Source organism: Theobroma cacao, chromosome 8 (assembly GCF_053813885.1).
Source record: "Theobroma cacao isolate CCN51 chromosome 8, ASM5381388v1, whole genome shotgun sequence".
In the NCBI taxonomy this organism is placed as follows: domain Eukaryota; kingdom Viridiplantae; phylum Streptophyta; class Magnoliopsida; order Malvales; family Malvaceae; genus Theobroma; species Theobroma cacao.
This window is the reverse complement of record NC_142646.1, coordinates 1,983,718-2,007,969: the sequence shown is the minus strand read 5'-3', so window position 1 is coordinate 2,007,969 and position 24,252 is coordinate 1,983,718. Positions and strand designations below refer to the sequence as shown.

At 38.9% G+C, this 24,252-nt stretch overlaps 7 protein-coding genes, 1 long non-coding RNA gene and 1 other non-coding gene across 9 annotated transcripts; 4 read left to right on the top strand and 5 right to left on the bottom strand.

Moving 5' to 3' along the window:
• The first annotated feature begins 1,380 nt into the window (after window positions 1-1,380).
• Window positions 1,381-4,807, top strand: LOC18591559 (tubulin beta-6 chain). Its single transcript, XM_007017747.3, has 3 exons — window positions 1,381-1,982; window positions 3,574-3,843; window positions 3,939-4,807. The coding sequence occupies exons 1-3, from the start codon at window positions 1,583-1,585 to the stop codon at window positions 4,622-4,624; spliced, it is 1,356 nt and encodes a 451-aa protein (XP_007017809.1). The 5' UTR covers window positions 1,381-1,582; the 3' UTR covers window positions 4,625-4,807.
• Window positions 3,423-5,781, bottom strand: LOC148761105 (uncharacterized). Its single transcript, XR_016028009.1, has 2 exons — window positions 5,118-5,781; window positions 3,423-4,946 (listed from the first exon to the last, which is right to left on the bottom strand). It is a non-coding gene; the product is annotated as an uncharacterized LOC148761105 (long non-coding RNA).
• On the bottom strand, window positions 5,390-5,485 carry LOC108663121 (small nucleolar RNA R72). Its single transcript, XR_001929079.2, has one exon. It is a non-coding gene; the product is annotated as a small nucleolar RNA R72 (small nucleolar RNA).
• Window positions 5,782-7,224: 1,443 nt separating the features above from the next.
• LOC18591558 (uncharacterized) lies at window positions 7,225-8,994 on the bottom strand. The gene is made up of 4 exons (XM_018125926.2): window positions 8,445-8,994; window positions 8,221-8,283; window positions 7,969-8,043; window positions 7,225-7,883 (listed from the first exon to the last, which is right to left on the bottom strand). The coding sequence occupies exons 1-4, from the start codon at window positions 8,829-8,831 to the stop codon at window positions 7,419-7,421; spliced, it is 990 nt and encodes a 329-aa protein (XP_017981415.1). The 5' UTR covers window positions 8,832-8,994; the 3' UTR covers window positions 7,225-7,418.
• Window positions 8,995-10,718: 1,724 nt separating this feature from the next.
• LOC18591557 (nucleolin) lies at window positions 10,719-13,339 on the bottom strand. The gene is made up of 4 exons (XM_007017744.3): window positions 12,779-13,339; window positions 12,491-12,613; window positions 12,330-12,400; window positions 10,719-11,168 (listed from the first exon to the last, which is right to left on the bottom strand). Exons 1-4 carry the CDS (start codon window positions 13,121-13,123, stop codon window positions 10,901-10,903), a joined length of 807 nt encoding a protein of 268 aa, XP_007017806.2. The 5' UTR covers window positions 13,124-13,339; the 3' UTR covers window positions 10,719-10,900.
• Window positions 13,340-13,514: 175 nt separating this feature from the next.
• LOC148761104 (uncharacterized) lies at window positions 13,515-14,470 on the top strand. The gene has a single exon (XM_088809153.1). It carries the CDS (start codon window positions 13,820-13,822, stop codon window positions 14,231-14,233), a length of 414 nt encoding a protein of 137 aa, XP_088665279.1. The 5' UTR covers window positions 13,515-13,819; the 3' UTR covers window positions 14,234-14,470.
• Window positions 14,471-14,631: 161 nt separating this feature from the next.
• On the bottom strand, window positions 14,632-16,892 carry LOC18591555 (cytomatrix protein-like protein). Its single transcript, XM_007017742.3, has 5 exons — window positions 16,552-16,892; window positions 16,332-16,443; window positions 16,076-16,140; window positions 15,402-15,995; window positions 14,632-14,936 (listed from the first exon to the last, which is right to left on the bottom strand). The coding sequence occupies exons 1-5, from the start codon at window positions 16,753-16,755 to the stop codon at window positions 14,817-14,819; spliced, it is 1,095 nt and encodes a 364-aa protein (XP_007017804.2). The 5' UTR covers window positions 16,756-16,892; the 3' UTR covers window positions 14,632-14,816.
• A 1,404-nt stretch (window positions 16,893-18,296) lies between these two features.
• LOC18591554 (putative alkaline/neutral invertase B) lies at window positions 18,297-20,433 on the top strand. Its single transcript, XM_018126075.2, has 4 exons — window positions 18,297-18,704; window positions 18,791-19,222; window positions 19,459-20,017; window positions 20,098-20,433. Exons 1-4 carry the CDS (start codon window positions 18,297-18,299, stop codon window positions 20,391-20,393), a joined length of 1,695 nt encoding a protein of 564 aa, XP_017981564.1. The 3' UTR covers window positions 20,394-20,433.
• A 419-nt stretch (window positions 20,434-20,852) lies between these two features.
• LOC18591553 (uncharacterized) lies at window positions 20,853-23,914 on the top strand. The gene is made up of 6 exons (XM_007017740.3): window positions 20,853-21,270; window positions 21,669-21,868; window positions 22,731-22,871; window positions 23,015-23,095; window positions 23,420-23,544; window positions 23,636-23,914. The coding sequence occupies exons 1-6, from the start codon at window positions 21,048-21,050 to the stop codon at window positions 23,682-23,684; spliced, it is 819 nt and encodes a 272-aa protein (XP_007017802.2). The 5' UTR covers window positions 20,853-21,047; the 3' UTR covers window positions 23,685-23,914.
• Window positions 23,915-24,252: the final 338 nt, after the last annotated feature.

The window sequence follows — 24,252 nt, the reverse complement described above, 5'->3', positions numbered from 1 at the left end:
AGCAAAGCCAGACGCTCTCCAACCCTAGTTAGATTTGGTTCCACATACTGATATTCCCGTAGGGAGTGAAATCATCTGAAACGTTTCACTTGCAACATCAAACCGCACCAGGGATTCTACACCCGGAGCACTCATTCCGAGCCAATATATAAACCCATTGAGGTAAACACCCTGGCTTTTGAAAGGGTACGGGAAAGGAGGAACATGGGCAATCTTCTGCCATGAAAAATGGCATCCCTCTGGTTTCTCATCTTCTTTCCTTGAAGGAGTGTATACCGTATACACAGATCATAAAATTTCGTGCCGGCCTTTTGGATTCCCATGACATGCAAGATTTTGAATACATTGATAGAAGGATCGAATCCAAAAGCATAAGCAGAATAAGACTTGTGAAGAACAGTGTCGACAGATTCATACCTCTTGGAATATATCAAGCTTTTTGGTATAGGTTGAACGCTCCTTGTAGCCGGATTACAGACGAATAAATTTCGACCATTGAAGAAACAAAACAAGCCCTTTACAGAATCTGATACATAGCAATGACAAGGGTTGTTAGGACCCTTGTATCATCCAGGTAGAGTTAGTTGATGAACCGCAGAACCTCCATAGAGGCCTACAGAGAAAAATAGTGCTTCTACCCATCAACGTTGGAGAAAGAAACCAACATGCAGCTGCCGCCGGGCCTAGTCAGGGAGCAAGCAAAGTGCTTGTCGACAACGAGGGATCCTCTACTATGGATTCCCGTTGTTCGCACACTGGTTGGCATTCGAAAAGAGACTTCACAGGAAGTCCCGTCAGTATATCTTCCTCTACATCGTTAGGTAATGAGCAAGCTTCCAAGTTTAAGCTTCCCTTAGCTGCATTGCTCTTCTCCGTCGCTTTCCTACCTTTGTTTTTGCTCTGAACCTAATTTCCCATGCCCTAGCTAACCCTTCCTCTCAAGAAAATATATAGAATAATCCGGAGTTTTCCCTTTTTTTTTTTTCTTTTTTCAAATAAAAAAGAATCCTTCTCTATTTACTATAGCTAGTTTCACCTGACTCCGCTCGAAATTATACTGGGCCTAAATTAAGGACTAACCCATTGTTAGGCAATATGTTTGGCCCAGTGCTAACATTGGGCCAAAAAAGGTTTGCCGCAGGCCCAAAGTCCGAGAACGGGCCAGGTAAGCTGAACAAATTTGACTTTACAGACGCGTGGCATGTCCAATCCGATTTGCCGCCCTTCAACTGGTATAACCGCAGCGTAATTATCCAACTCACGGGGTGAAATTACAACAGAAATTCCGAAATATACGCCTAATTAATCCCACGTGGCAAAATGGGGCCTCCCGGTTCACTTCACTCACACCCCCCTCTTAACGTGCGCACCCCCCCTTTCACTCCTTTGGGCGGTTAGTTGTTGTCCGTGACCGTACCCCCTCGCTATCTCTCATGACAGACAATCCTTCCAAAATATCCCGCTCTATATTATTATTGCCTTGTTAACCTCTGCCCTCAACAAATCCTTTCATTTCCTTTCCTCCGGAAAAGGGAAAAACAACTAAATCTCTGATTTCCATTTCGTTTTACCACAAACAACCATGAGAGAAATCCTTCACGTTCAAGGAGGGCAATGCGGGAACCAAATCGGTTCCAAGTTTTGGGAAGTGATCTGCGACGAGCACGGCGTGGATCCTACAGGGAGGTACAATGGAGATGGATCGTCCGATCTCCAACTGGAGCGGATCAATGTGTATTACAATGAGGCTTCCGGCGGAAGGTACGTTCCTCGGGCGGTCCTCATGGATCTTGAACCCGGTACTATGGATAGCATCAGATCCGGTCCCTACGGCCAGATCTTTAGGCCTGATAATTTCGTGTTCGGACAATCCGGTGCCGGGAACAACTGGGCCAAAGGTCACTACACTGAAGGAGCCGAGTTGATTGATGCTGTTCTTGATGTTGTTCGTAAAGAGGCTGAGAATTGCGATTGCTTGCAAGGTAATATATTTCCTCTGCTTCATATCCTCATCGTAATCGAAATTCAGTTTTCATGTTTCTTCTCTCTTAGAATTTAAATTTCGCCAAATCTTCGTGGATTTTCGTGGAAATGATTTTATGCAAATATTTTTTAATGGCATTTTACTTAGTTATCTGCCGGATACGCTCGATCCTTTCCAGCATAATTACTCTGCTCTTTACTTTTTCACCTCAAAGTTTGAGATTCTATCCATTTGAGTTGTCATATCACTTTCCATGATAACGATAGAGAACTGCTTTTTCTGTTGATCTTTAAATTTCCCGACTTTCGGCAATGACTACATCAAGTAGAAATAATCTCATTTTACGTTTTCGATAAACTGTAAAGAATAGCAAGATCTTGAATTCTATGATTGAATAATATTAACTGTGAATAGGATATGCAAAGACTGCTTCTTTCTTCAATTATTTACTCTTTTTCTTCAGTTGGCTAGTGGTTACTGTTTACTGTTTCTTTTAATAATATATTGTCAACGACACTGAGCTGTAATTAAGCTAGCTTCTTTTTGTCTGGTGTGGAGGCAAAGGAAGGCATGGGTCTGTCTTGTGATAGTGTATAATTATCTATATAAGCGGATCCTTTTTCTCTATATGATTTTTTTCCTTTCATGATTGTGAGTGCCCAAGTGCGTGTCGTTTTGTCCTTTATTCCACCGACAATTTTTTACGACCCTGTTTTTGTTTGGAAAAATTAACATAAAGTTAGATCTTAGGGCACTCGATAAACATCTTTAATCCGTTTGGTGGAGCCTTGGGGGCCTTTGCCAGCTCAACATCATATAAATGCTGTCTTTTACAAAATTATGGCTTGCCCACATTTTAATATCTGATTCTTGAAGAGAAATGAAAGATCTCTAAATGACTATGGAGAGTCATAACTAACATGCAGGGATGCATGACCATGTGACTATTGTACCTATCTAAAAATAATAGCAATCACTTGGTAAATTATAACATCGGCATGCGTATCAGATCTTGTTTTATCGATTTTTGAAAAAAAAAAAGGAAAGAGAAAGCCATGTCTCGGGATCCAGATCTATCTGAAAGGACAATTATCATCATCATCTGACAATGGTATGACTGCAGTTAAATAGTTGGTTTGTTGCTGCTGTAATTATAGTAACAATGGTCGATTGTTGAACTAAATCACATGAAGGGAACCCCTAATCGGTTGGCTGACACCTTCGGTGTCATAATATGGAGCACAATGCAAGATAATGGCTTACGTCAAAACTTTTAATATCCCTTTTTCAGTATATTGTTGGTTGCTTGGGTGTTACTGAAACTCAGTGGTCAGTTCCTTGGAAAATGAAACTTTGCCACCAGTTGATCGAAATTCCTTTTGTTTTTATTTTTTAACCTTTTAGTAAATCGTGAAGTATGGTAATCTTATCTATCTGGTGAATTCTTTTGCTTCTAGGGAATATTAGTATGAAAAAGTGTGTTGAATTGTTTGCATTTAGCAACAAAATCTTATTGGCTGGTAAATAATGGCTATTTTGCTTTGGAATTGGCTGAAGAAGCTCAATTGTTTATGTTACTTCTGGATCAGGCTTCCAGGTATGCCATTCGCTTGGAGGAGGCACGGGCTCTGGTATGGGAACTCTCCTGATATCAAAAATCAGAGAGGAATATCCAGACAGGATGATGATGACATTCTCTGTTTTCCCTTCGCCTAAAGTCTCCGACACAGTTGTGGAGCCTTATAACGCCACCCTCTCTGTGCACCAGTTGGTAGAGAATGCTGATGAATGCATGGTTCTTGACAATGAGGCCCTTTATGATATTTGCTTCCGGACTTTAAAGCTTACTACTCCAAGCTGTGAGTGATAAAACTGTTCATATCTTGATGGATGGTTTGCTGTAACATGAATCAATTTAAGATGTTTAAGATAACGATTCACTTTAAATTTGCAGTTGGAGATCTGAACCACTTGATTTCTGCAACTATGAGTGGTGTAACATGCTGCCTGAGGTTCCCTGGACAGCTGAACTCCGACCTTAGGAAGTTAGCTGTGAACCTGATCCCATTCCCCCGTCTTCACTTCTTTATGGTTGGGTTTGCACCACTCACATCTCGTGGATCCCAGCAGTACATTTCCCTCACTGTCCCGGAGCTGACTCAGCAGATGTGGGATGCCAAGAACATGATGTGTGCTGCTGACCCCCGCCATGGTCGCTACCTGACAGCCTCAGCAATGTTCCGTGGCAAGATGAGCACCAAAGAGGTTGATGAGCAGATGATTAATGTTCAGAACAAGAATTCGTCATACTTCGTGGAATGGATTCCCAACAATGTGAAGTCCAGTGTTTGTGACATTCCACCAAGGGGTCTGAGGATGTCATCTACTTTTATTGGGAACTCGACATCAATCCAGGAGATGTTTAGGAGGGTGAGTGAGCAATTCACAGCTATGTTCCGCCGCAAGGCCTTTTTGCATTGGTACACTGGTGAGGGGATGGATGAGATGGAGTTCACAGAAGCGGAGAGCAACATGAATGACTTGGTGGCAGAGTATCAGCAATACCAGGATGCAACTGTTGAGGATGAGGGTGATTACGAGGACGAGGTCGAGGGATTGGAGGAGAACTATGATGTCTAAAATGTGTGGGCAATTAGCAGCGAACCAGGATGAAGTTTGAGAATAGTACCCTTTACCTGCTTATATTCTATTGCGTGGCTATCGGTGTTTGTTTAATTTTCACTGCTCTCTATTTGTATTTCCCAAGATGTTGTTTGCTTTTTTCCAGACATTCAAATAAAGAATTGTCAGTTTTACCTATAACACCCCGCTATTATTGGTGGCGCTGAGCATGGCCAAGTTATTGCTATGTATTGCTACATCATTATGGTCCGACTCTGAACAACTTCATGGGTCCAAAATCGATCCTCCAAGCTCCAGGTGCCCTATCTGATGCTGGGTCCTTGCAGAGAAAAAAAGCAACGATTTAGATATCTAACCATAAATAAAGGCCTTACATCTCAAAGAACTGTACACTCTTAAGTAAAACAAAATTCAAGAATATCAAATTTTGGTGATTAAGTTGTAAGATTTTCATTCTTAAAAAAATTAATCAATCTTGATTCATGATTACAGGTAGATTAATTTCTGATGAAACTTATCGGTGGGCTTTGGCCCAAATCCTTCCCTTCGGCTAATCGACCGAGTACTTGCTGAAAACAACCAAAATCAGTTCATAGTTGGAACTCGGAAACAGCTGTCGGTACAAAGAGAGACATGACATAGCCATACACACAGCGAGGAGATAAGTAGTGTAATTTATCATAATCTGTGCATGACAAACTAATTGAACCCAAAAGAGGGGAAAAAAAAAAGAAGGAATGAAGAAAAAAAACCCATAGACATACGCATCAGAGTCATGGAAGTTTGAGGTGTAAACATCGCTCGCATTAAAATATTGGGCGAGCTTCTCATACCCAAAATGATTCTCATCATTTGCATGCCTTTCGTTGCTATTTTCCACTACTAGCATTATTATAATACCATAAAATGCGTATATAAATAGTAATAGTATCTGACTCTGGTCTGCTGCTTTGGTAGTGGCAACTTGCAGCTACAAGCAGGGTCTGCTTCTCAAACTATATACAGTAATAGAGGTTCCCTAGGGTTGCTAAAAGCCTGGAAGGCTTAACTTAACCAGGGTTGAACCTTGGGGTAGAACTAGGGTTAAATATGGACGGTCAAGCTTTTCTCTTGCAGATTAGGCTTCTTCAGGGGATCGGTTATTGTTATCCTTTCCTCAAGCTACGCGCTTTAAAACTCTGCCGCCTACACGATCCAATTGCACTTTAAACTCTCCTTTTGATTTTTTTTTGGAACTATTTAACACAAAGAAGGAAACTTTAAGGACACTTGGGTCAATTGAGAGTAGACAAATAACACAGATCATGGCCAAACTGGACTAGATAATGGATATGCACTGAGATTTATTAGATGCTATGATCAATTTCTGGGCTGCTTATCTTCTCACCAAAATAACAACTCGTTGATAGAGCAAACCTATCATCTTTTTGATATGTCCCCCATTCACATGCTCTCTCTTGGTTTGTTCAAGCCTTAAAGATCTATCCCATCTCTTAAAAACACAAATCCAATGCCACTTGGAAAAGGAAAAGTACAAGATAAATTAAAAAAGAAAAAAAAAAGTAGATTCACCTTTTAAGTAGTTATAAATAGCACATAGCAGTAAGTACATACAGACACTAGGCAAAAGTTCAAATCCATACAGAGTTGACAGAATATTTGGGAAAAAATGCAATTGGGAGCAATGGAAAAGCAAAAATGAATGAGAAAGGGGTATATGATCTGACCAAGTCTCAGTTCCAGAGTAAGGGTTAACTGGAAAAAGAAGGGAAAGAATGAGCAGCACAAGAAAAACAAGCAGCTGCATCTTCTTTCTGGAAATTGTTATGTCCAGTTGTGAGCTATGAGACAGGTTTTTATTCTATCCATTTCACTTCCATTTTTAACATTGGACATTACCTAAAGCTTTGGTTAAAACACAGAGAGAATGTAGGCAGCATGTAACAGGGGCTGAAGGACCCCTTTTACTTGGAATGGCAATAGGTCTGCTGGATTCTTTCTGCATTTTCTTTCTTCCTCCCTCCGCTTTTGGATAACTAAATTGTCTAACCGATTAAAGCTCGTATAACAGAAAATGCTAAATCTGCTCCTAGGCGGGCTTTGTCATTTTGAGACCATGACAACTCTTTGGCTACATTACAATCATTACCCTTTTGAAAAGTAGAACTACAACACAAAAACAAAAGGGTCAGTTTGATTCCTAGATTCCTTAAATTTCCCATTAAGATATGTTTAAAAAAATTAATAAATTAACAGTCTACATTGTATTAATACCACGAATCAAAGTTAACAAGAAACCCAAAACATGAGTTGAGGAATAAAAGAGGCCCATGAGACTATCTCAAAGTCAGTCTGTTTACACATCAAAATGGGTCTCTCTCTCTCTCTCTCTCTTAGGAGCCCACTTCAATCAGATTAATCCCGTCCGAGTGCAAACGCTCTGCCCTCTCGGCGCGTGCTGCAGATTTTATATCGCACGTTTCCTTCAAATCATCATTATCAGAGCTTTATCTCTTTCTCCGATTCAAGATTTTAGATTCCATCGTGCCTTCTTTGGCACTTCATTGTTTACACCCAAAGCTGAAAAGATTGCTCAATAAGTAAAAAATCTTGAATTGAATAACCTTCGAAGATTCTGAAGCATTTATGAATATTATACCAAATTTAATAAAATCTCTTCCTAAAACTACTCTAATTTACAATTTTGATATCCCCTGTTTAATACCTATGCTAATTCCGCGGCAAAAAAGAAACCCAAAAAAGGAAGAAATTAAAAAAAAGAGAGGCAAAATCATCGAAAAGGGTAACGAGCTTTCCAGCCAGCAGTCTGATTCTTGGACCTGCAAATCTGCATCCTTTTAAACCTAGCTTGAGCAGCTCTGGCCTTAGTTGTTGAATTCATATCAAACGATTTCGAAGAGCAAAACCCGAAAGCTTCCTCTGCGGAAACGTTGAGATCAAGGAGACCAAGCGGGACCATGCTATCATGCTCATGCACCTTGCTTAGTCCGTTGTTTGATGGTAACCAGGAGATCATTCGACCGTATGGGTACTGAGAATTCTTTTTTGTTTCTGATATGGAAACCGTTTGATCCATGGTGAACGGTTGTTGATAGACCATGGTGGAGATTCGCAGTTGTTGATGATCTTGACTCTTCGCAGTCTCCATGGAAATTTGGGTTAATTGTGTCGCAAGATTCAAGCTTTTGCTTGAATCCGAATGTGACTCTTTGGCATTGCAAAGACTCAGACTTAACTGTTCATAAATAATAGATATTAGAAAAATCATGACCCCACCTCTTAAAAAAGAAAACTGAAAAAGATAAAAAAAGAAAATTTACCTCTTGCTTCTTCAATTTCAACTCCAAGTTCTTAGCTTTCTGCTGATCAAGAAACAGCCTCTTACTCTCTATATCCTGTTTGAATTCCGCATAATCAAAATTTAATACAAGATACATGTTTCAGCTTTAAAAAATCATAGGGCAAAAAATTGAATAAAAGACTAAGTAGAAGAAGATAATGTGGTAATATCCAAGAAAAGGACAAATTGATTAATGTCAGAAGGAAAAGAAAAAATTAAAATAAAAACTCACCTTTTTCAACAACTGGTTGCGCTGAGTAAGATCTTCCACCATCTCCAACAATTGCTCTTTCTTCTGTTTGATTGTTACCCAAAAACCAGAAACGACCCGAATCAGTAAACAGAGCAGAGCACACGTGGAAAGACAGAACAAAGAAGCAGAAAGAAAAGAAACTTAAAAACGAAAAAAAGCAAGAAACTTATTGACAACTGATGACCCAAGAGAAAAACACGTACCCTTTTAAGACTATTAACAGAGGCTTTCTTCTTGGACGGCAGAGGCTTCTCATCAGATTCACTTGGAGAAAAGGAAAGAGGCGTAGCGGGACTTGAAGTCAAGGGCTTTTCTGTGGGTCTCTCAGTCTCATAGGTAGGGCCAACGACTTTAGAAGGAAGTGGCGGCGATGGCGACTGTGATAGTTCCACAGCAGGCAAAGATGCGGAGGCGAACTCTTCTTTCGAAGCAGCAGATCTCCTCCTCTTAGCGCCCCACTTGAAAGTAAAGCGAGGGCGTGACTCAGATTCGAGGATTAGACGGGGCAGCTCCCGCAAAATTTCGACAACCTCAATCTCTTCAGCAGTGACAGGGCTGTTACAGCTCTGTTCCATTGTTTGCCGGGACATCTCTTCCCCAATAATCAAAAAAATAAACAACAAAGAAAGAAAGGAAAAGCTCTGTTACTCAAACCGCTCTAAATCTCCATGGAAAAATTGAAACAGAGAGCGAGCGAGAGAGAGAGAGAGAGAGAGAGGAAGATAATGAGTTGCTTGGAGACGGGGTTCAGGTTACAAGGAAAAAATAAATAAGAAATCCATGGCGAGGGTGTGGGTGGTGACACGTGTCATGCAAGGCGGGGTTGAGGTTGGTCTAGGGTTTATGGTCTTTTTTCGCTATTTGATCGGTTGAGTTATAAGGCACTTCATAGAGTTTTTAGAGCGAACAAGTGCACGACTTTAAAAATTAGTGCACGCTCTATCAGGGAGCGTGCTCCTTAAACTCCCCTCATTTTTGGGAAAAATATTTTTTTAATGAATATTTGGAAAATACTATTTGTCAGTACAACAAGTTTCTTTTGTTTTTTCTTTTCAGCATGAAATGTATTAAAATTTTTTATTTAATACTTATTCCTCCCTTTTTTTTTTTGTCTTTTTACAGAAATTAAAACAAAAAATAATTTTGATGTATTTTATATTAAATTTTGAAAAAAAGTAATATAAAAAAATAAAAATATTCTTGAAAATCAACTTTATAATATTAAAAAGTATGAATATTAACTGTTTAAAAAATCATTTCAAACATTCATAAAAAAAATTAGACAAAAAAAAAAGAGACGAAAAGAGTAACATATAAACAAACTTACGAAGGACTAGTGATGCACGACAAGTTATGAGTTTGTGACTATAATTTACAATAGATAATGAATATTTTCTATCATGAATGTTGCATAGAAGAAAATAGAAGTTGAGTTAAAACCTTGGGTTCAATCATGTTATTGCTAATATAGTATTAGTAGACATTAATAATCTAAACTTCGACATTTCAGCCAGAGCAAAGAAATGTAATTGTAGTTAATGTCAAATTAAAGTTTCTGACATTTTCAAGCCTTGACATTTATTTGATTTTTTAATTGATCTTGACCTACGCTTAATTTTTATTTTTGCTTAAATATTGCAAGCTTAATTAAATCATTATTGACCTAGTCCTTATTAGGCAACAGGGTAATTAGCTACATTTTGATTAAGTAATTCCTGTTCGATATTCAGATCAAACATGACTGCAGAGAACCAGTTCTTCTTTTTATGGTAAAAATCTTGAATGGGACTCTGTTTCTTTGCAGAATGGCATATGTTTCCATCAATCGGGGGCCAGTTCTTGATCTGCTCCATGGTTCTGTCAATGGAAAATGCCTCTTCAGAAGCAGCTATGGGGTGTACCTAATCTTTCATAAGAAACCAAACGTTTCTTATTATTGCTGCCTAAGCAAAGAATGGAATTTGCATGTTTATTCAATGTCCATGCAACGTTAATTGGATCATTATGGGGCCAAAGGTGACTCACGATGGGTTGTCATCTGGTCGAGATGAGGCTACCTTCCCAATTCCAATTGTTGCTTTCATGGAAAGAGTATCACCCTCCATCGGGTTTTGCTTTTTAACAAAGAACAAAAGCATTTGCATCAAACCTCATATTAACAACAAGAGGGGAGAAGAAAGAAGTTGTTCAAGAAGGTAAAAGTACCATGTATTTGGTGGGTTTCCAGCTGCAAATTGAGAGCTTTTTGCTTTTCCCACAGTCTTATTTTCTTTTATGTATAGAAGATCCCCATATGAAGAGGTATCTGCCTGAGGAGCAACAGTAGTAACTGTTGGTTGTCTTCTCAGATTCAAATATGGGCCTAACTCGGGTCATTCTGGATTAAAGGCCTTCAAGTTGATGGACACTCTTGGTCCAGAGTCCTAATTCCCTTATGGCAGCACATAGAAGTTAAACAGACACATAAAACAAACAGAAAAAGAGAACAATTCCACTCTTCCATTGAATGTTTACTTAATAATTCAACAATCGTTTAAAATCAGTTCAATCAGGCCAGGATCGAATTAGTATTGGCACAGCTAATCAAATAAAGATGTAATGAGTTAGGTAATGAAACAGAAGAAACTAGAACTTATCAGTTACATTGAAGAACATGTAATTATTTTGCTCTCTGTTTCTTCATTTTACTGGCCAGAACATCCTCAAAGTCATCATCAGAGCTTTCTTCAGCCTTTCGTTTCTTTGTCTGCTTTGAAGAAACAGGGGAGATTGGAGGAGTTTTCTTAACAGTGACAGATTTTGTGCTACTCTTGACAACTGAGGCAGCCTTCATTGGGGAGCTCAGCTTTTGCTGATGATTCTTATTTTGTTTCTTCTCAAAGACTTTCTTTGCTTCCTCTAATGGGAGCAGACCAGACTCCATCATCCTGCAATTACATAGGAATGCAAGTGTCTCTATAAATCACAATCTTCAAAACAGTAATAGACAAAATATATGCGTTCCAAGAATGAATCAAATCAGTTATGCAGCAAAACTAAGTAAATAGAAGGATTTGTTGGGTAAAATGAGTTGAATCAAGTCAATTTGTACCATACCAATGCATTGATTTAAAGGAATGGGTATAGAAAGACAGGACAATGATTAAAGTTAAAAATTAAAAGAAGAAAAATCACCATCATCATCAATGAAGCAACATATTGCAGTATTACACTTCCCATCTAATTTGGAGGTAAAGCATTGAATTGGAAAGCAAAACAAGGGCTTGGGGATCAGTGGGTTCTGACACTCTGCATGTGATTACTTGGAAGAAAACTTTCTTATATTGCATAAAGCAGGAATTACAGACCATTTGGCATAGTACTAGCTGTTTCGATACACTACAATTTTTTATCTTTCAGACGAACAAGGAGTTAGTTGCAACAAAGTATTAAAGTTAGGGCAAGGGCACAAGGGGAAATGAGAGACAACAAATAAGCAATACTCTGAGCAATAGAAAAGAAAATTCATTGCTTGTCATACAGAATGAGGAATTAAGAAAGAAGACAACATAACTATCAATACAAGCAAAGTCTACACTTACACATTTGAAGTTGCATTACCTCCATCTGGGTAATTGTTGCATTAATTCTATGTATAAATCTGACTGATTGAGGGCTATAAAGAGACCCAAATAACCAACCTTGACCCACCACAACTGGTCAAGACAATCCTCAACAAAGAAATGTCTATTTCATGTTTATCTTATCAGAGAAGTGTCCTATTCTTTATTTATTCTGGTTGATAGATGACCTTTGCGTTTGAGAACTTTATTAACTTTGCTTATTCTCCAGCCTGAGCTGTGCCAGTCTTTGTTAAGGCAATCCAAAGGTATAACTAATACAGCATTCAAGCACATCTCTCCTCATTGAATGTAGCGAATGTAGCTTATAGTTCTAAAAAGAATGAGATTAAGAGAGGACAGCTGATAAAGATTACTACCTTTAAACATTATCCTTCTCCCTATCTGGCACACATTCTACTAAACAGGCAGAAACAGAAATACAACAGAACATGCAAATGAAGGTACTGTTGGGGAATTATGTCTTACCAGAATTGTGCCATTTCGCTTTTGGGAATTTGCTTATACATTGTCTCATAAAAAATCCTCAATGGATCCCTCTGAAAATTGTAGTATGCAGCAATAATATATTACTCAAAAATGGGAAAATTAGACCACAGAAAGTAAAAGACAATTTGAATTCCAAGTACCTGCTCAGGAGGATCTCTCTTCTGACCAGGCAAATTATAAACCTTCCTCGCCCGCTTGCCTTCGTTCCCAGCTGCCGCTTTCTTCTCTTCCCCCTTTTTCTTCTTTTTCTTCTGCTCCTTTTCCTTCAAAATTCACAACAGATATAAAGATAAAACACATTAATCAAAAGCCCATTTTTTATCCCTCAAAAGCGAAAATTTATCCTTTTTCCAGCAAAAACCAAACAGAAAAAAAAAAAAAGAAAAGTCTTTTCGACAAAGAAAAAGGTAAAAATAAAAAATAAAAACCTTATCTGGTTTAGTAGCGGAGCTTCTTTTGGAGATGGGTTTTTCATCATCATCATCACTCTCTTCCTTTTTGAGCTTGGTTGCTTTGGGTCGTGATGAAGAATCCTTAATGGGTACTTTAAAATCTTCATTTTTGTGATGGTCATCATCATCATCATCTATGGGCTCTTCTTTCTTCACTTTGCCCTCTTTGGGACGAGATTTCGAATTAGAAACAGCAGCATTATTATTATTACAAGAGGGTTTCTTCTTACGGTTCTCCAGCATCGAACTCAAGCTTCTCATGTCCGATTCATCATCTTCGGGTTCCTCTTTTTTCACTGATTTTGAATCCTCAGATGGCATCCTTAATCTTCCAGAAATCAGAAGTTTCGGTCTTTATCTCCAAAGAAAATAGAGGGAAAAAAAGGATTCTGATTTCTGAAGGAAAACCCCCTGAGAGCTGCTTTGTGGGTTTTAGTTTTCCAACTTCGAAAAATGGTGGAAAAGCGCACCGTTTGGCCTCCCAAGGTTGGAGCTTGAGCCCTAACCAAACAAAGCACGACACAAGGTGGAAAAAACGCCGTCGTTTTTAACAAGTGAATGCTCAAACGTTTAACCAGTTTCGCCGCGTGGCGACCGCTCATCTTGAAAAATTATGCCAAGCAAAAAACGGCACGTCGCTTTTGCATCAACATGAAACGGAAAAGTACGGACTTTTTCTTAGTAATAAGAGTTGAACCGAAAATCATGTAAGAAAACTCTCCTCGACGATTTGCATGAATCCATGAAGAATAAATTCTTTTTCACTGTATATTTTTCCCACTATTTTTTTATTCTTTTTTATTATGAATTTGGTATCAATCTTAGTGGGCATGAGTTCTAAAAGAAAGGTCGGTTGGGGATAGAATCTAAAGCCTCAGAATTTATGCCAAAGGAAAGACAAAAAAAGCTCAAAAACCTTCTCCCACTTTTGGTTCTTTTGTTTATATACACACCTCTTATCTCTTCTGATGAATATAGCAAAAGAAGCCCAAAGAAACAAAGGGTAGAAACAGAGTGATGGGTTGGTTTTTCAAGGAAAGAGGTCCTGGGTGGAAGCAAGGTTGGACTGAGCAAGCGATAACCTCCATATCTCCTCCTCCTTTACCTCTTCTTTCCATATTTGGAATCATATGTCTTCTTCTGTTGGTTTCTTCTTATGTGAGCTTCAAGAAAGAGATACATCATTCAATGCTTAATCTGAAGTTGTTCCTCTTGTTCTTGCCTGTGGTCTTGATCTTTGCTGCTCAGTTTGTCAGTAAGTGTGAAAGGTTCGTGATTCCTTATGCAAAGACGAAGAGAGAGTTGGAGTATAGGACGAGGAATTTGCCTTGGGGCATGGTTATGCTGCTGGTAGTTCTTCTGGTGATGGTCTCTTACCAGTCCTATTTTCATTCCATGTGGTCTCCAAATATTTGGAGATCTTACTACTAGTTTGTCGGGGTGTGGTCTAGAGAGAAGGAGAACAAGCAATTACATTGGGTTCTGTTTATCTAATCTGCGAATAATTTAAGATATGAGTTGCTGGGTTATAGTTTTCCATCCTTCTTATCATAGTACATATGGCAGTGTTTACTGTCCCCATGGCATGGATGATATCAAAAGTTTTATAATCTTTCAAAATCACCTTGTTAATCACTTTACAGTTACAGGGCTCTCTCAATGTCAAAATTCTGAGCTTTTCCTTGATCTGACCTGTTATTAGATAGGAAGTTCAACACTTTATTCCGACTTAACGTGTAGGAATCTGATATGGCCCAAATTTAGGCACTTTACCTTCTTTACCAGCATAATAGCATCCACCACGCTTGAAAAAAAGATGTTCAGACTGATACGACAAATCAGAAACACTAAAATTCATTAATAATTAGCGTTGTACAATTAAAAGTTGGTCAAAATTACAGAGATGTTTGCTTCAGGATAGTGAATTAATATACATAGAGGCAATATTACATTAACTGCCATGATTGCAGCTCAATAAAATAAAAATACATGAAGAGTGAACTCAGAAGGCAAGTCATCTTGTCTTGGGAGAGGAGGCTTTCAATCTGGGAACTTTAAATGTGGAAGTGAACAATTTTGGAGTTTCAGAAATGGGTGTAACATCATCCTTTTTTCTCTTTGAGCTTCTGCTTCCCTGAACAACATAAGAAGATAAAATTTGGTTAGTTACTAGATCTGACACAAGAACAAACAGCAGTATATGCTATTGACAAATCAAAATAACTTTGGCCAGTAAGCTAATATATCAGCAAATGTACAGCCTTCTTGTTTTGTTGTGGAGATAAATGTAATTGAGAACCGTAACTTCCCCAGCACAGATTACTTACGGCCTTGTTATAGCAATTTGTTATAACCCTACAACAATTATTTAAGGACAATTTGAGGTCCTTGAGGCAGGATGAAATAGGAAGAATGACTGTTTAGAGTCTTAGACTTCTGCCTCCTAGAGCGTGCTACTCAAAACAAAGGACAGTAAATCTTTATACCAGAAAACTACAGAGTGCATTAAACTAAACCATACTAACAACAATCATGAACTGAAAGAAGTCATGCCAAAGTAATATTATTCCACGTTTAAGCTAAGTCGATTAAAAAGTACCTTTCCACTGTCATTCAGAAGATCAGGATCATTACGAGCAGAGGTTTCTTTCTTCACAATAACATTGCCTCCATCCCTGCCACCATGCTTACCTCCCAGAACGGAAGTTCTCCCACCTGCAGAGCAACGCTTTATGACAGGAGTACAAGAAGCATTTCTGGACTTTCTCAACAACTCAACCTCCCTAGATTTCTTAGAAACTTCATGGAATTTACTCGCATCAGCCTCCTTCTGAGACACTTCGGCTTTTAATCTCTCAATTATTGCATCCTTTTCAGCATTAGATGAATTCAGCTCCTCCATGTTGGAAATAAGTGCCTCAATCTTCCGGTTAGCTTTTTCAAGTTCAGAATCCTTGCTGTTTAATTTATCCGTATACTGACTCTCCAGAACATTGAATTGATTCCATGCAAACTTATTCTCTGCCAAAAGTGCAGTTATTTGAGAGTTCTTCTCTGAAGCAAGATTTTCATAGTTAAGCTTTAGCCTTCTTACATCTCCTTCCAATGTCCTCACAGTAACAGACTTTGAACCACTATCCTTACATCCTGACATTCCTCTTTTAGTTTCTTCAGGGTCCCTTTGAGAAATATCCTGCAAATAATGAAATAATTAGAAGCTTAGAAATTACATATATATAAAATATGAAAAGGAGAAAAGTCATTCAAACATACTTTTGAATTTTTACTGAGGATGTCAAACCAGATTCTGAAATCAGTCAATTCGTCCTCTGTTTCCTCTACAATAAGCCAATTAAGCAAATACACACATCAGAACATTACTAAATTACATAAAAATATCAATTTCTGATCAGTGTACCCCAAATAGATTTTAAGTCAACATAAAAGAATTCCCATCCAAACTGCACAACCACCAGTCATTATAGAAAAAAAAAGGAATTGAACCAAATATGAGGGGGAAAACGCAAACCTAATTTCAATTTGCAAAGATAAGTCTCTCTATGCTTCAATCCTACCATCAAATCGGCTTTTGCAGCCTCAAGCGCAAGCGCCATCTCTTTCGATTCCATATCACTCTTCACCTACACAACAAAACACAACCAAAACCCAATATTACCCCTCCAATCAAGGTGAACGAAAACCCTAAATTTAACCAAAAACCCTCAAACCCCTAAATTCAAAAACTTTACCTGAGAGATGTGATCTTCGTAGAGGCGAACATCAGAGACCCACCGATCGTACTGCATCTTGATCCGATCTTCGAGAATCTTTCTCTCTTTAGCCAGTGTTTCAAGCTGCTCTTGCTGGGTTTTTAGCATCTCAACTAAACCCTCAAAGATTTTATCCCAATTTTGACGTTCTGATGAGACTTGAGACCGCGTTTTCGCTCGCATAGTGGAATCGTAACAGCAGAATCAAAATGATATAAAGAAAAGATGATGATGAAGAAGAATTGTCACGTTTTTCTTTCTTCGGTGTTTGAGAGCAAACGTTGAAGGTAGAATCGTTGCAATTCGAAAAGGGCGCTTCAACGGTCGATTTTTGGAGTACATAAAGCGCAATAGATAGGGGTTATACTAACTTGCGCCGCTGACGTACAAATACCGTTTCGTTCTTTGAGTAGTTTTGGGCACAGTTGGGTTCTATATGTGCAGAATCGGGCCTTTATGAATCGCCACGTCGGCAGGGACCAAATTATTTTGGGTCAAGTTTGGCCCAAAGTTTATGACCCGATCTGCCAAAGTAAAAGCTCGAGGAAAAGAAAAAGAAAATAATGAAAATAAGTATCATTAATCAAGTAATTAAACATGCAAATAATTTTACTATTTTTCATGTGGGAAATGGCTCAAACATGTTAACATGTAGAATGGAAGGAAAAATATTTTCTTTAAACATGCTTTTGAGACTTGATAAAGCTCCTGGCTATCATCATTTTTGGGCTGAGCTTAACCTACCCAAAAGAGCCTAGCAATCCTTTATGATTAAATCTTATAAGCAAATTGATATGGGAAATGGAAAATGTTATCCGTAAACAGTGCCGATGGATTGCAGGGGTGAATCTCATGTCTTGACCAACAAAAAAGGCCAGTTTGCCTAACAATGAAATATCCAGGGTCCCAACAAGCGTGGTTCCCATCAATTTGGAGGCGATGGTCCTATGAAAATGATGGACTCACTCTCTCGAATGCCAAAACTTGGCTGAAAGAGACCATAAATCTATTACTATCTTTTTTTTTTAAAGTTATAAATCTATTACTATCTATAGTAATCTATCTTAAGCATACGTTCCAATTCCGTAAATGCTGCCAACGTCGTTTCTAACAAGGAATGTGTTTCTTTTGTCTCGATTTCCCCACATGCAGAACTTGCTGTTTACCGGTTAAAAACAGTTTGTACTCCCTCTTTTTAAAAGGTTAATTAAGAGTTTTAATACAACAAGATTCAGGGGGGAATATCCGACGCTTCCATCGGATCTTCCAAGATGTTTGCTTGTTCCAACCTGTCGGTCATCTCGCTGAACTCTATAGCAGAGATTCGCCAGTTCGGCCAGTCAATGGAGAGTTCATAACTGGCAATAGCAGGTGGTGCTGTGGCAAGCCAATCTTGCTTTCCATCACGTTTATACCAAGCGAGGCATGTTAGAAGCATGTTCGTTTTGTTTGGCTGATTGGTACGAAGTGGAGGGGGCTAGTGTTCCTGCACTTCCTAGGTCTAACATTCGCTTATATGTTCTGTAATCTCAAGGCCGTTGCATTGGGGTGTTTTTTCTTTTCATTTGTCACCCCCAACAAGCTTCATACATTGATCTCAGCTAGTGAGCATTGTTTTCTTCTTTTTCCTAGACAAATACTTTCATAGTTCTGAATAATTTTTCTCCATTCTGATTGTTAAAGACCATTTGTTCTGCAGAACGTCATTCTGTTTAAGATCAAGAATGTGTCCACTAGGCATAGATGTCTCTCAAACTGGAAATGTCAAGACGTTGGAGTCAGCGGGAACCATTTTTGAGATTGAAGATTCTGATATCCTCAGGATTTCGGAAAGACCCAGAGCTATAAATGTAGAGAGGAATAGATCCTTTGAGGAAAGGCCTTCAAGTGAATTGTCAATTACCTCACCCCGCCATTCGCTCAAAATATTAACAGACCACCTTGAAGGTCTATCTCCGCATGGTAGAAGGTCTGGGTTTAACACACCTAGATCATATACTTACTTTGAGGCTCATGCCATGGTAGCTGAGGCATGGGAGAATTTGAGGCGCTCGATTGTTTTCTACCGCAGACAACCAGTTGGTACTATTGCTGCAATAGACCATTCTGTGGAAGAGCTTAATTATGATCAGGTTAATACCCATTCCATTGATCAGACATAGTTTCAGGAAATCGAGCAGAACTGTATAGCTTATTTTATTGCTGATATGTTTTGCAGGTTTTTGTCAGAGATTTTGTTCCAAGTGCCTTGGCGTTTTTGATGAACGGGGAGGAAGAAATAGTCAAGAATTTTCTTTTGAAAACTCTTCACTTACAGTCATGGGAGAAAAGGATAGACCGGTTCAAGCTAGGAGAGGGAGTGATGCCAGCAAGTTTCAAAGTAATCCACAATCCGGTAAGGAACAGTGAAATCTTAATGGCAGACTTTGGTGAGAGCGCAATAGGGAGAGTTGCTCCGGTTGATTCTGGATTTTGGTGGATTATTTTGCTTCGTGCATATACAAAGCATACAGGAGATTCTTCCTTGGCCGAAATGCCTGATTGTCAAAGGGGCATGCGCCTCATTTTGAGTTTGTGTCTCTCAGAAGGCTTTGACACATTCCCGACTCTGCTCTGTGCTGATGGATGCTGCATGATTGACCGCAGAATGGTTTGTTTCTCACTCGTACTTTCCATCGGCTAGTCGTATGTTTGTCCTTGTTTCTATTTTCTTGGATTGGCTTCAACAGACATAATGTGAACTCTAGCTGTACCTGTTAGCCTATGAATCATTTGCCGCAATTTTTCCTGTTCATATGCTGCTATCTCTTCTTCTGTTATTGTTACATCTTACTAGTTAAGAAACTGGATTACTATGTAATTTCTATTCCTCGTGTCTTAATCCAGGGGGTATATGGTTATCCTATTGAGATTCAAGCGCTGTTCTTCATGGCGCTAAGATGTGCTTTGCTTTTACTAAAACCAGACCAGGAAGGCAAAGAATTCATGGAACGTATAGTTAAACGCCTCCATGCCTTAAGCTATCACATGAGGAGTTATTTTTGGCTGGATTTGAAGCAGCTAAATGACATATACCGCTATAAAACAGAGGAATACTCTCACACTGCAGTCAACAAGTTCAATGTGATGCCTGATTCGCTGCCAGACTGGGTGTTTGATTTCATGCCAATTCGGGGTGGTTATTTCATTGGAAATGTCAGCCCTGCAAAGATGGATTTCCGCTGGTTTTGCTTAGGAAATTGCGTGGCGATTCTGTCATCTTTGGCAACTCCAGAGCAAGCTGCAGCCATAATGGATCTTATCGAATCACGCTGGGAAGAATTGGTTGGAGAAATGCCGTTAAAAATATGTTATCCAGCTCTGGAGAGCCATGAATGGCGAATTGTCACAGGTTGCGACCCCAAGAATACCAGGTGGAGTTATCACAACGGAGGATCTTGGCCTGGTAATCAAGCTTCTTGTTTGCTGTAAAAGTACTGGTACTTTAAATTTGCTTTAGATTTGCTGAAACTTTTTCTATTGCAGTCCTTCTATGGCTCCTCACAGCGGCTTGTATCAAGACTGGGCGCCCACAAATTGCCAGACGTGCCATAGAACTTGCTGAAACCCGGTTGTCGAAGGACCACTGGCCCGAGTACTATGATGGAAAGCTTGGCCGATACATTGGGAAGCAGGCTCGTAAATTCCAGACTTGGTCCATTGCTGGGTACTTGGTAGCCAAAATGATGCTTGAGGATCCATCTCATCTCGGTATGATATCGCTGGAGGAAGACAAACAGATGAAGCCCCTCATGAAAAGATCTACTTCCTGGACTTGTTGATACCTGTTCTTGTCAATCCACCATCGTTTTCCACATATGTTTGCACATCAAAAATGCTTCTTTTTTTTTTTTATGAAATTGAGATCTCTATGTTAAGGAAAGGATCATACTAAGAATATTCATGGGTTGAATCGGACTTAGTCCATTTATCTTTAAGTCTAATCCTGAAGAAATCATATTTCATTAATAAAATATTGTTCCTATCCTGCGGACGTCGACCTACCTAGTACCTACTCTACAAAACTAAATCTCTCCATCCATCACCATCAAAATCCACAATCTGTGGTCAATCGAACGGACAAGAGAACCCTTGGTCGCCGCGTCTAGGTACAGGGCAAACAGTCGCTCCTTAAACTGAAGTGAACTAATTTGATCCGTGGTCTTATCTACTAAATACTGCTGACCTACCACGTGCCCCTGTTATAACAAGACTTTAATACGTGTCCAATTGTCAGCTGCGGTCTCATGATTTTTTACTCCTTCCCCTCCTGCCGTCCTGCGTACCTCTTCCCTTCTCTCAACAGAAACAAAAAAAACTTTGCTTTTCTCTCCCTAAAAGGAGGCTCACTCTTTTTTCACTGTTCTTCTAACTGAGACTAACCTCAACAAACCGGACACGACCGAAACAGGGAAGAAGTTCGCGGGGAAGAGACAATGAAGGCATCCAAGAACCCGATCCACGCGGTGTCTAGATGGATACGGCGACAACCACCGAAGATGAAGGTGTTTTTAGCGGTTCTATCGGTGATAGCGGCACTTGTGTTCTTGAAAATGGTCGTGGAAGATAACGACAACCTCTTTGTTGCTGCCGAGACTGTTCATGCCTTGGGCACCTGTGTCCTTATCTACAAGCTTTCCAAAGAGAAAACTTGTGCTGGTATCATTTCCACTCAATTTGCTTTCCACTCAATTTGCTTTTGGGTTTTGAGGTGGATCCGTTGGGTTTCTTTTATTAACGTTTGCTAAATGTCGGGTGTTTTTATTTTGGCTTGTTAGTTTCATCATGCATAATTATTCTTTAGCTGGACCAATGTACTTTTTGGCTATAAAAAAAATGGAATCTTTGACGTTAATTCTGTTTCTTATCTTCTTATGTTTCCTAATCAGGATGGTTCTTGATTGGTAACTGTTCCTTCAATGGAAAATTTAGTTATCTGGTTCCTTAAGGGAAATATTTTTATTTTATTGATAGTTCATTTAACATCAATTTCTAGCTTTGACCTTTGAGTTTGTCTTACTATTCACTTCCCTGATGTTATTTATATATCTTTGCAGGTCTTTCACTTAAATCGCAGGAACTAACAGCTTTGTTTTTGGCTGTTAGACTGTATTGCAGTTTTGTCATGGAATATGACATACATACTCTACTTGATTCAGCAACATTAGGGACAACCCTTTGGGTTATTTATATGATTCGTTTTAATCTGAGGTCTAGTTATATGAGTGACAAAGACAACTTTGGAATCTACTATGTAGTAAGCCTTCATCTCGGCTTTTGGATTCGGATTATTAATATAAGCTCTTTGTTTTTTTGTGTTGTTTCTCCATTGTTATAAATGTGTCTTTTTGTAATGCACCATGCATCGTGCTCATTTGTTTCCTCATATAGTGGATGTTGTGACAAGTCTGTCAACGTTGCTGCATAACATAGTCTCATTTATGAAAATATGAAAGTTTGGGTTTCAGGTTCAGAGGGATTTGATTCTTCTTGAGTTTATATAGATTTTAGTATGCCCTTGGTTTACCACTTAGGAGGCTGTAGATACATTGGTCATGGCAAAGTTTTCTTCCTTTTTCCCACTTGAGTTATTGACTATGTTTGCCTTAAATTTTTGTGTAGCCATCCGCGCCCCCCCCCCCCCCCCCCCCCCCTATTTCACCTATTCAGGGAAGATCATAGCCATATATTTTCTCTTGATCTAACTCCTTAGAGTACAATAATCTATGTCTCGTAGAAAACATGTTAGACTCTGCCAAATGATTAATGGGAGTTCTTTGTTTTTATTGTGTCGCAAAAAAATGTCAAAGAATTTTCTAAGATGTTTCATTAAAGAAGTGAATGAATTGACTCCAAGAGGAGCTATGATTATGCATCAAAAGAAATGGTAGAGTCAATCTGCTTTACGAATTTCCTCTGCCTTGGTGTTTACTGTTTCTCAAGCGCATTGTTAAGGCAATATCTAACACTAGTAGGCTTTTATAGTATTTCCTAATAACTTAGATATATACGCAGTTGAGTAGATGCGGTGGTACTTGCATCTTTGTTTCTTTGAGCTTTTCCTGATGTACTTTGAACTGTTTTTGTCACTAACAATTTTGGTTCTTTCCTTGATATAGGTGATACCATGTGCTGTTTTGTCAATGTTTATTCATCCATCAACAAGTCATCATTGGTTCAACAGGATTTGCTGGGCTTTCTGTGTTTACCTTGAAGCCATTTCAGTTCTGCCTCAGCTAAGGGTCATGCAGAACATAGAGGTAATGCAGCAAGTGATTGGCACTTGTCTGTTCTCTTAATTGGATAGTTTACCCTTAACTTATGCTCAGCTTATGTGAAGCACTTTTACCTTGAAGCAAATGCTCCTTTGGATGTATCACCTTTCTTTTTGGCCCTTTTTCAGATAGTTGAACCATTTACAGCACATTATGTGTTTGCACTGGGAGTTGCAAGGTTCTTGAGTTGTGCACATTGGGTCATCCAGGTATTTACAGTAATTATTGCCAGGACACCTATCAGAGGATTTGACACCTGATTTACATCATGTCTAGGACACTTACGTGCATAGAATTCTTATTGATTCATTGACGTTGATATTATGTAGAAGGGGCTTGCTCTGCTACCTTTCATGGTTTGTCTATGCAGAAGTAAATTAATAATAATTATCTTGAGATCAATGTATTTTAGGTCACATTTGGGATTTAATTCACAGATACCTCCTGTTGTGGTTTTATTCTAACGCTAAACAATGGTTCTAGAAGGATTGGCTTTCTTTGTTTCATCTAAATGTATGTGTTCATTTACCTAGGTATTCGACACTCAAGGACGCTTATTGACAGCTTTGGGCTATGGGTTATGGCCTTTTATGGTCCTGCTTTCTGAGATTGTCCAGACTTTCATTTTGGCAGATTTTTGCTACTATTATGTCAAGAGGTGGGTGCTTTGCATAAGTTTTGCAACATGCCTTAAAAATGTTAAATCTCTTGAAATCTATTAAGAAGCTTCTTTTCCCCCCTTTTTACAGCCTCATCGGTGGACAACTTGTTGTACGACTCCCCTCTGGTGTGGTGTAAACTTAAGTAGGTTAACTGCGCAGCTACGACATTGGAGGCATTGGCTGCTCTTAAAGATCGTTGTTGGGCATCAGGATAATGTGCACTTTGTCTCTCTTCTTCAGTCACTAATGCAATGATAGCAGGCGGACTGTAAAAGTTTAGGAAGAGTTACATGTACTAAAGTACATAATGCATTGCAATAATATTACTAAATTAACTAGTAGTATCAGCATTAGTATTTGAACTTACTTTGGGGCTCTTGGTTGGTTTCCTGCTTTATCATGACGCAAGCTTACTACCAGCATTTAGCTTTGATGATGATAAGTCGTTAAATAGCAGCAAGTCACTGATAATTTATCTGTGTTGCTTAATATGGTCAAAAAAGTTTAAATCATAGCGGTCATTTAGTACCCTTTTGCATTTAAGAACGATTCTGCTAACCTTTGATGAATAACATTTTATAAAGGTTTCCTCATCCGGGGAAACAAAGTCCATTGACTCCATCTGCTAAGCATCTTGGTTTTCTGCAATATCTGATGATGTACCCATTTCCCAAGCATTTGTGTCGATGCCCACAGAACGGTGA

Bases quoted from the DNA above. Each gene is read 5' to 3' on its own strand.
- LOC18591559 (XM_007017747.3), top strand. From the start codon at position 1,583: ATGAGAGAAATCCTTCACGTTCAAGGAGGGCAATGCGGGAACCAAATC. The intron at 1,983-3,573 runs GTAATATATTTC...CTTCTGGATCAG, and splicing joins GAATTGCGATTGCTTGCAAG to GCTTCCAGGTATGCCATTCG. The intron at 3,844-3,938 runs GTGAGTGATAAA...TTAAATTTGCAG, and splicing joins AAAGCTTACTACTCCAAGCT to TTGGAGATCTGAACCACTTG.
- LOC18591557 (XM_007017744.3), bottom strand. From the start codon at position 13,123: ATGCCATCTGAGGATTCAAAATCAGTGAAAAAAGAGGAACCCGAAGAT. The intron at 12,614-12,778 runs GTTTTTATTTTT...TGAATTTTGAAG, and splicing joins CCGCTACTAAACCAGATAAG to GAAAAGGAGCAGAAGAAAAA. The intron at 12,401-12,490 runs GTACTTGGAATT...TACAATTTTCAG, and splicing joins AGAGAGATCCTCCTGAGCAG to AGGGATCCATTGAGGATTTT.
- LOC148761104 (XM_088809153.1), top strand. From the start codon at position 13,820: ATGGGTTGGTTTTTCAAGGAAAGAGGTCCTGGGTGGAAGCAAGGTTGG.
- LOC18591554 (XM_018126075.2), top strand. From the start codon at position 18,297: ATGTGTCCACTAGGCATAGATGTCTCTCAAACTGGAAATGTCAAGACG. The intron at 18,705-18,790 runs GTTAATACCCAT...TATGTTTTGCAG, and splicing joins AAGAGCTTAATTATGATCAG to GTTTTTGTCAGAGATTTTGT. The intron at 20,018-20,097 runs GTAATCAAGCTT...TTTCTATTGCAG, and splicing joins CAACGGAGGATCTTGGCCTG to TCCTTCTATGGCTCCTCACA.
- LOC18591553 (XM_007017740.3), top strand. From the start codon at position 21,048: ATGAAGGCATCCAAGAACCCGATCCACGCGGTGTCTAGATGGATACGG. The intron at 21,271-21,668 runs GTATCATTTCCA...ATATCTTTGCAG, and splicing joins CAAAGAGAAAACTTGTGCTG to GTCTTTCACTTAAATCGCAG. The intron at 22,872-23,014 runs GTAATGCAGCAA...GCCCTTTTTCAG, and splicing joins GGGTCATGCAGAACATAGAG to ATAGTTGAACCATTTACAGC.
- LOC18591558 (XM_018125926.2), bottom strand. From the start codon at position 8,831: ATGTCCCGGCAAACAATGGAACAGAGCTGTAACAGCCCTGTCACTGCT. The intron at 8,284-8,444 runs GTACGTGTTTTT...ACAATCAAACAG, and splicing joins CTGTTAATAGTCTTAAAAGG to AAGAAAGAGCAATTGTTGGA. The intron at 8,044-8,220 runs GTGAGTTTTTAT...GAATTCAAACAG, and splicing joins GCAACCAGTTGTTGAAAAAG to GATATAGAGAGTAAGAGGCT.
- LOC18591555 (XM_007017742.3), bottom strand. From the start codon at position 16,755: ATGCGAGCGAAAACGCGGTCTCAAGTCTCATCAGAACGTCAAAATTGG. The intron at 16,444-16,551 runs GTAAAGTTTTTG...TTTGTTGTGTAG, and splicing joins ACGAAGATCACATCTCTCAG to GTGAAGAGTGATATGGAATC. The intron at 14,937-15,401 runs GTACTTTTTAAT...TATGTTGTTCAG, and splicing joins TTCTGAATGACAGTGGAAAG to GGAAGCAGAAGCTCAAAGAG.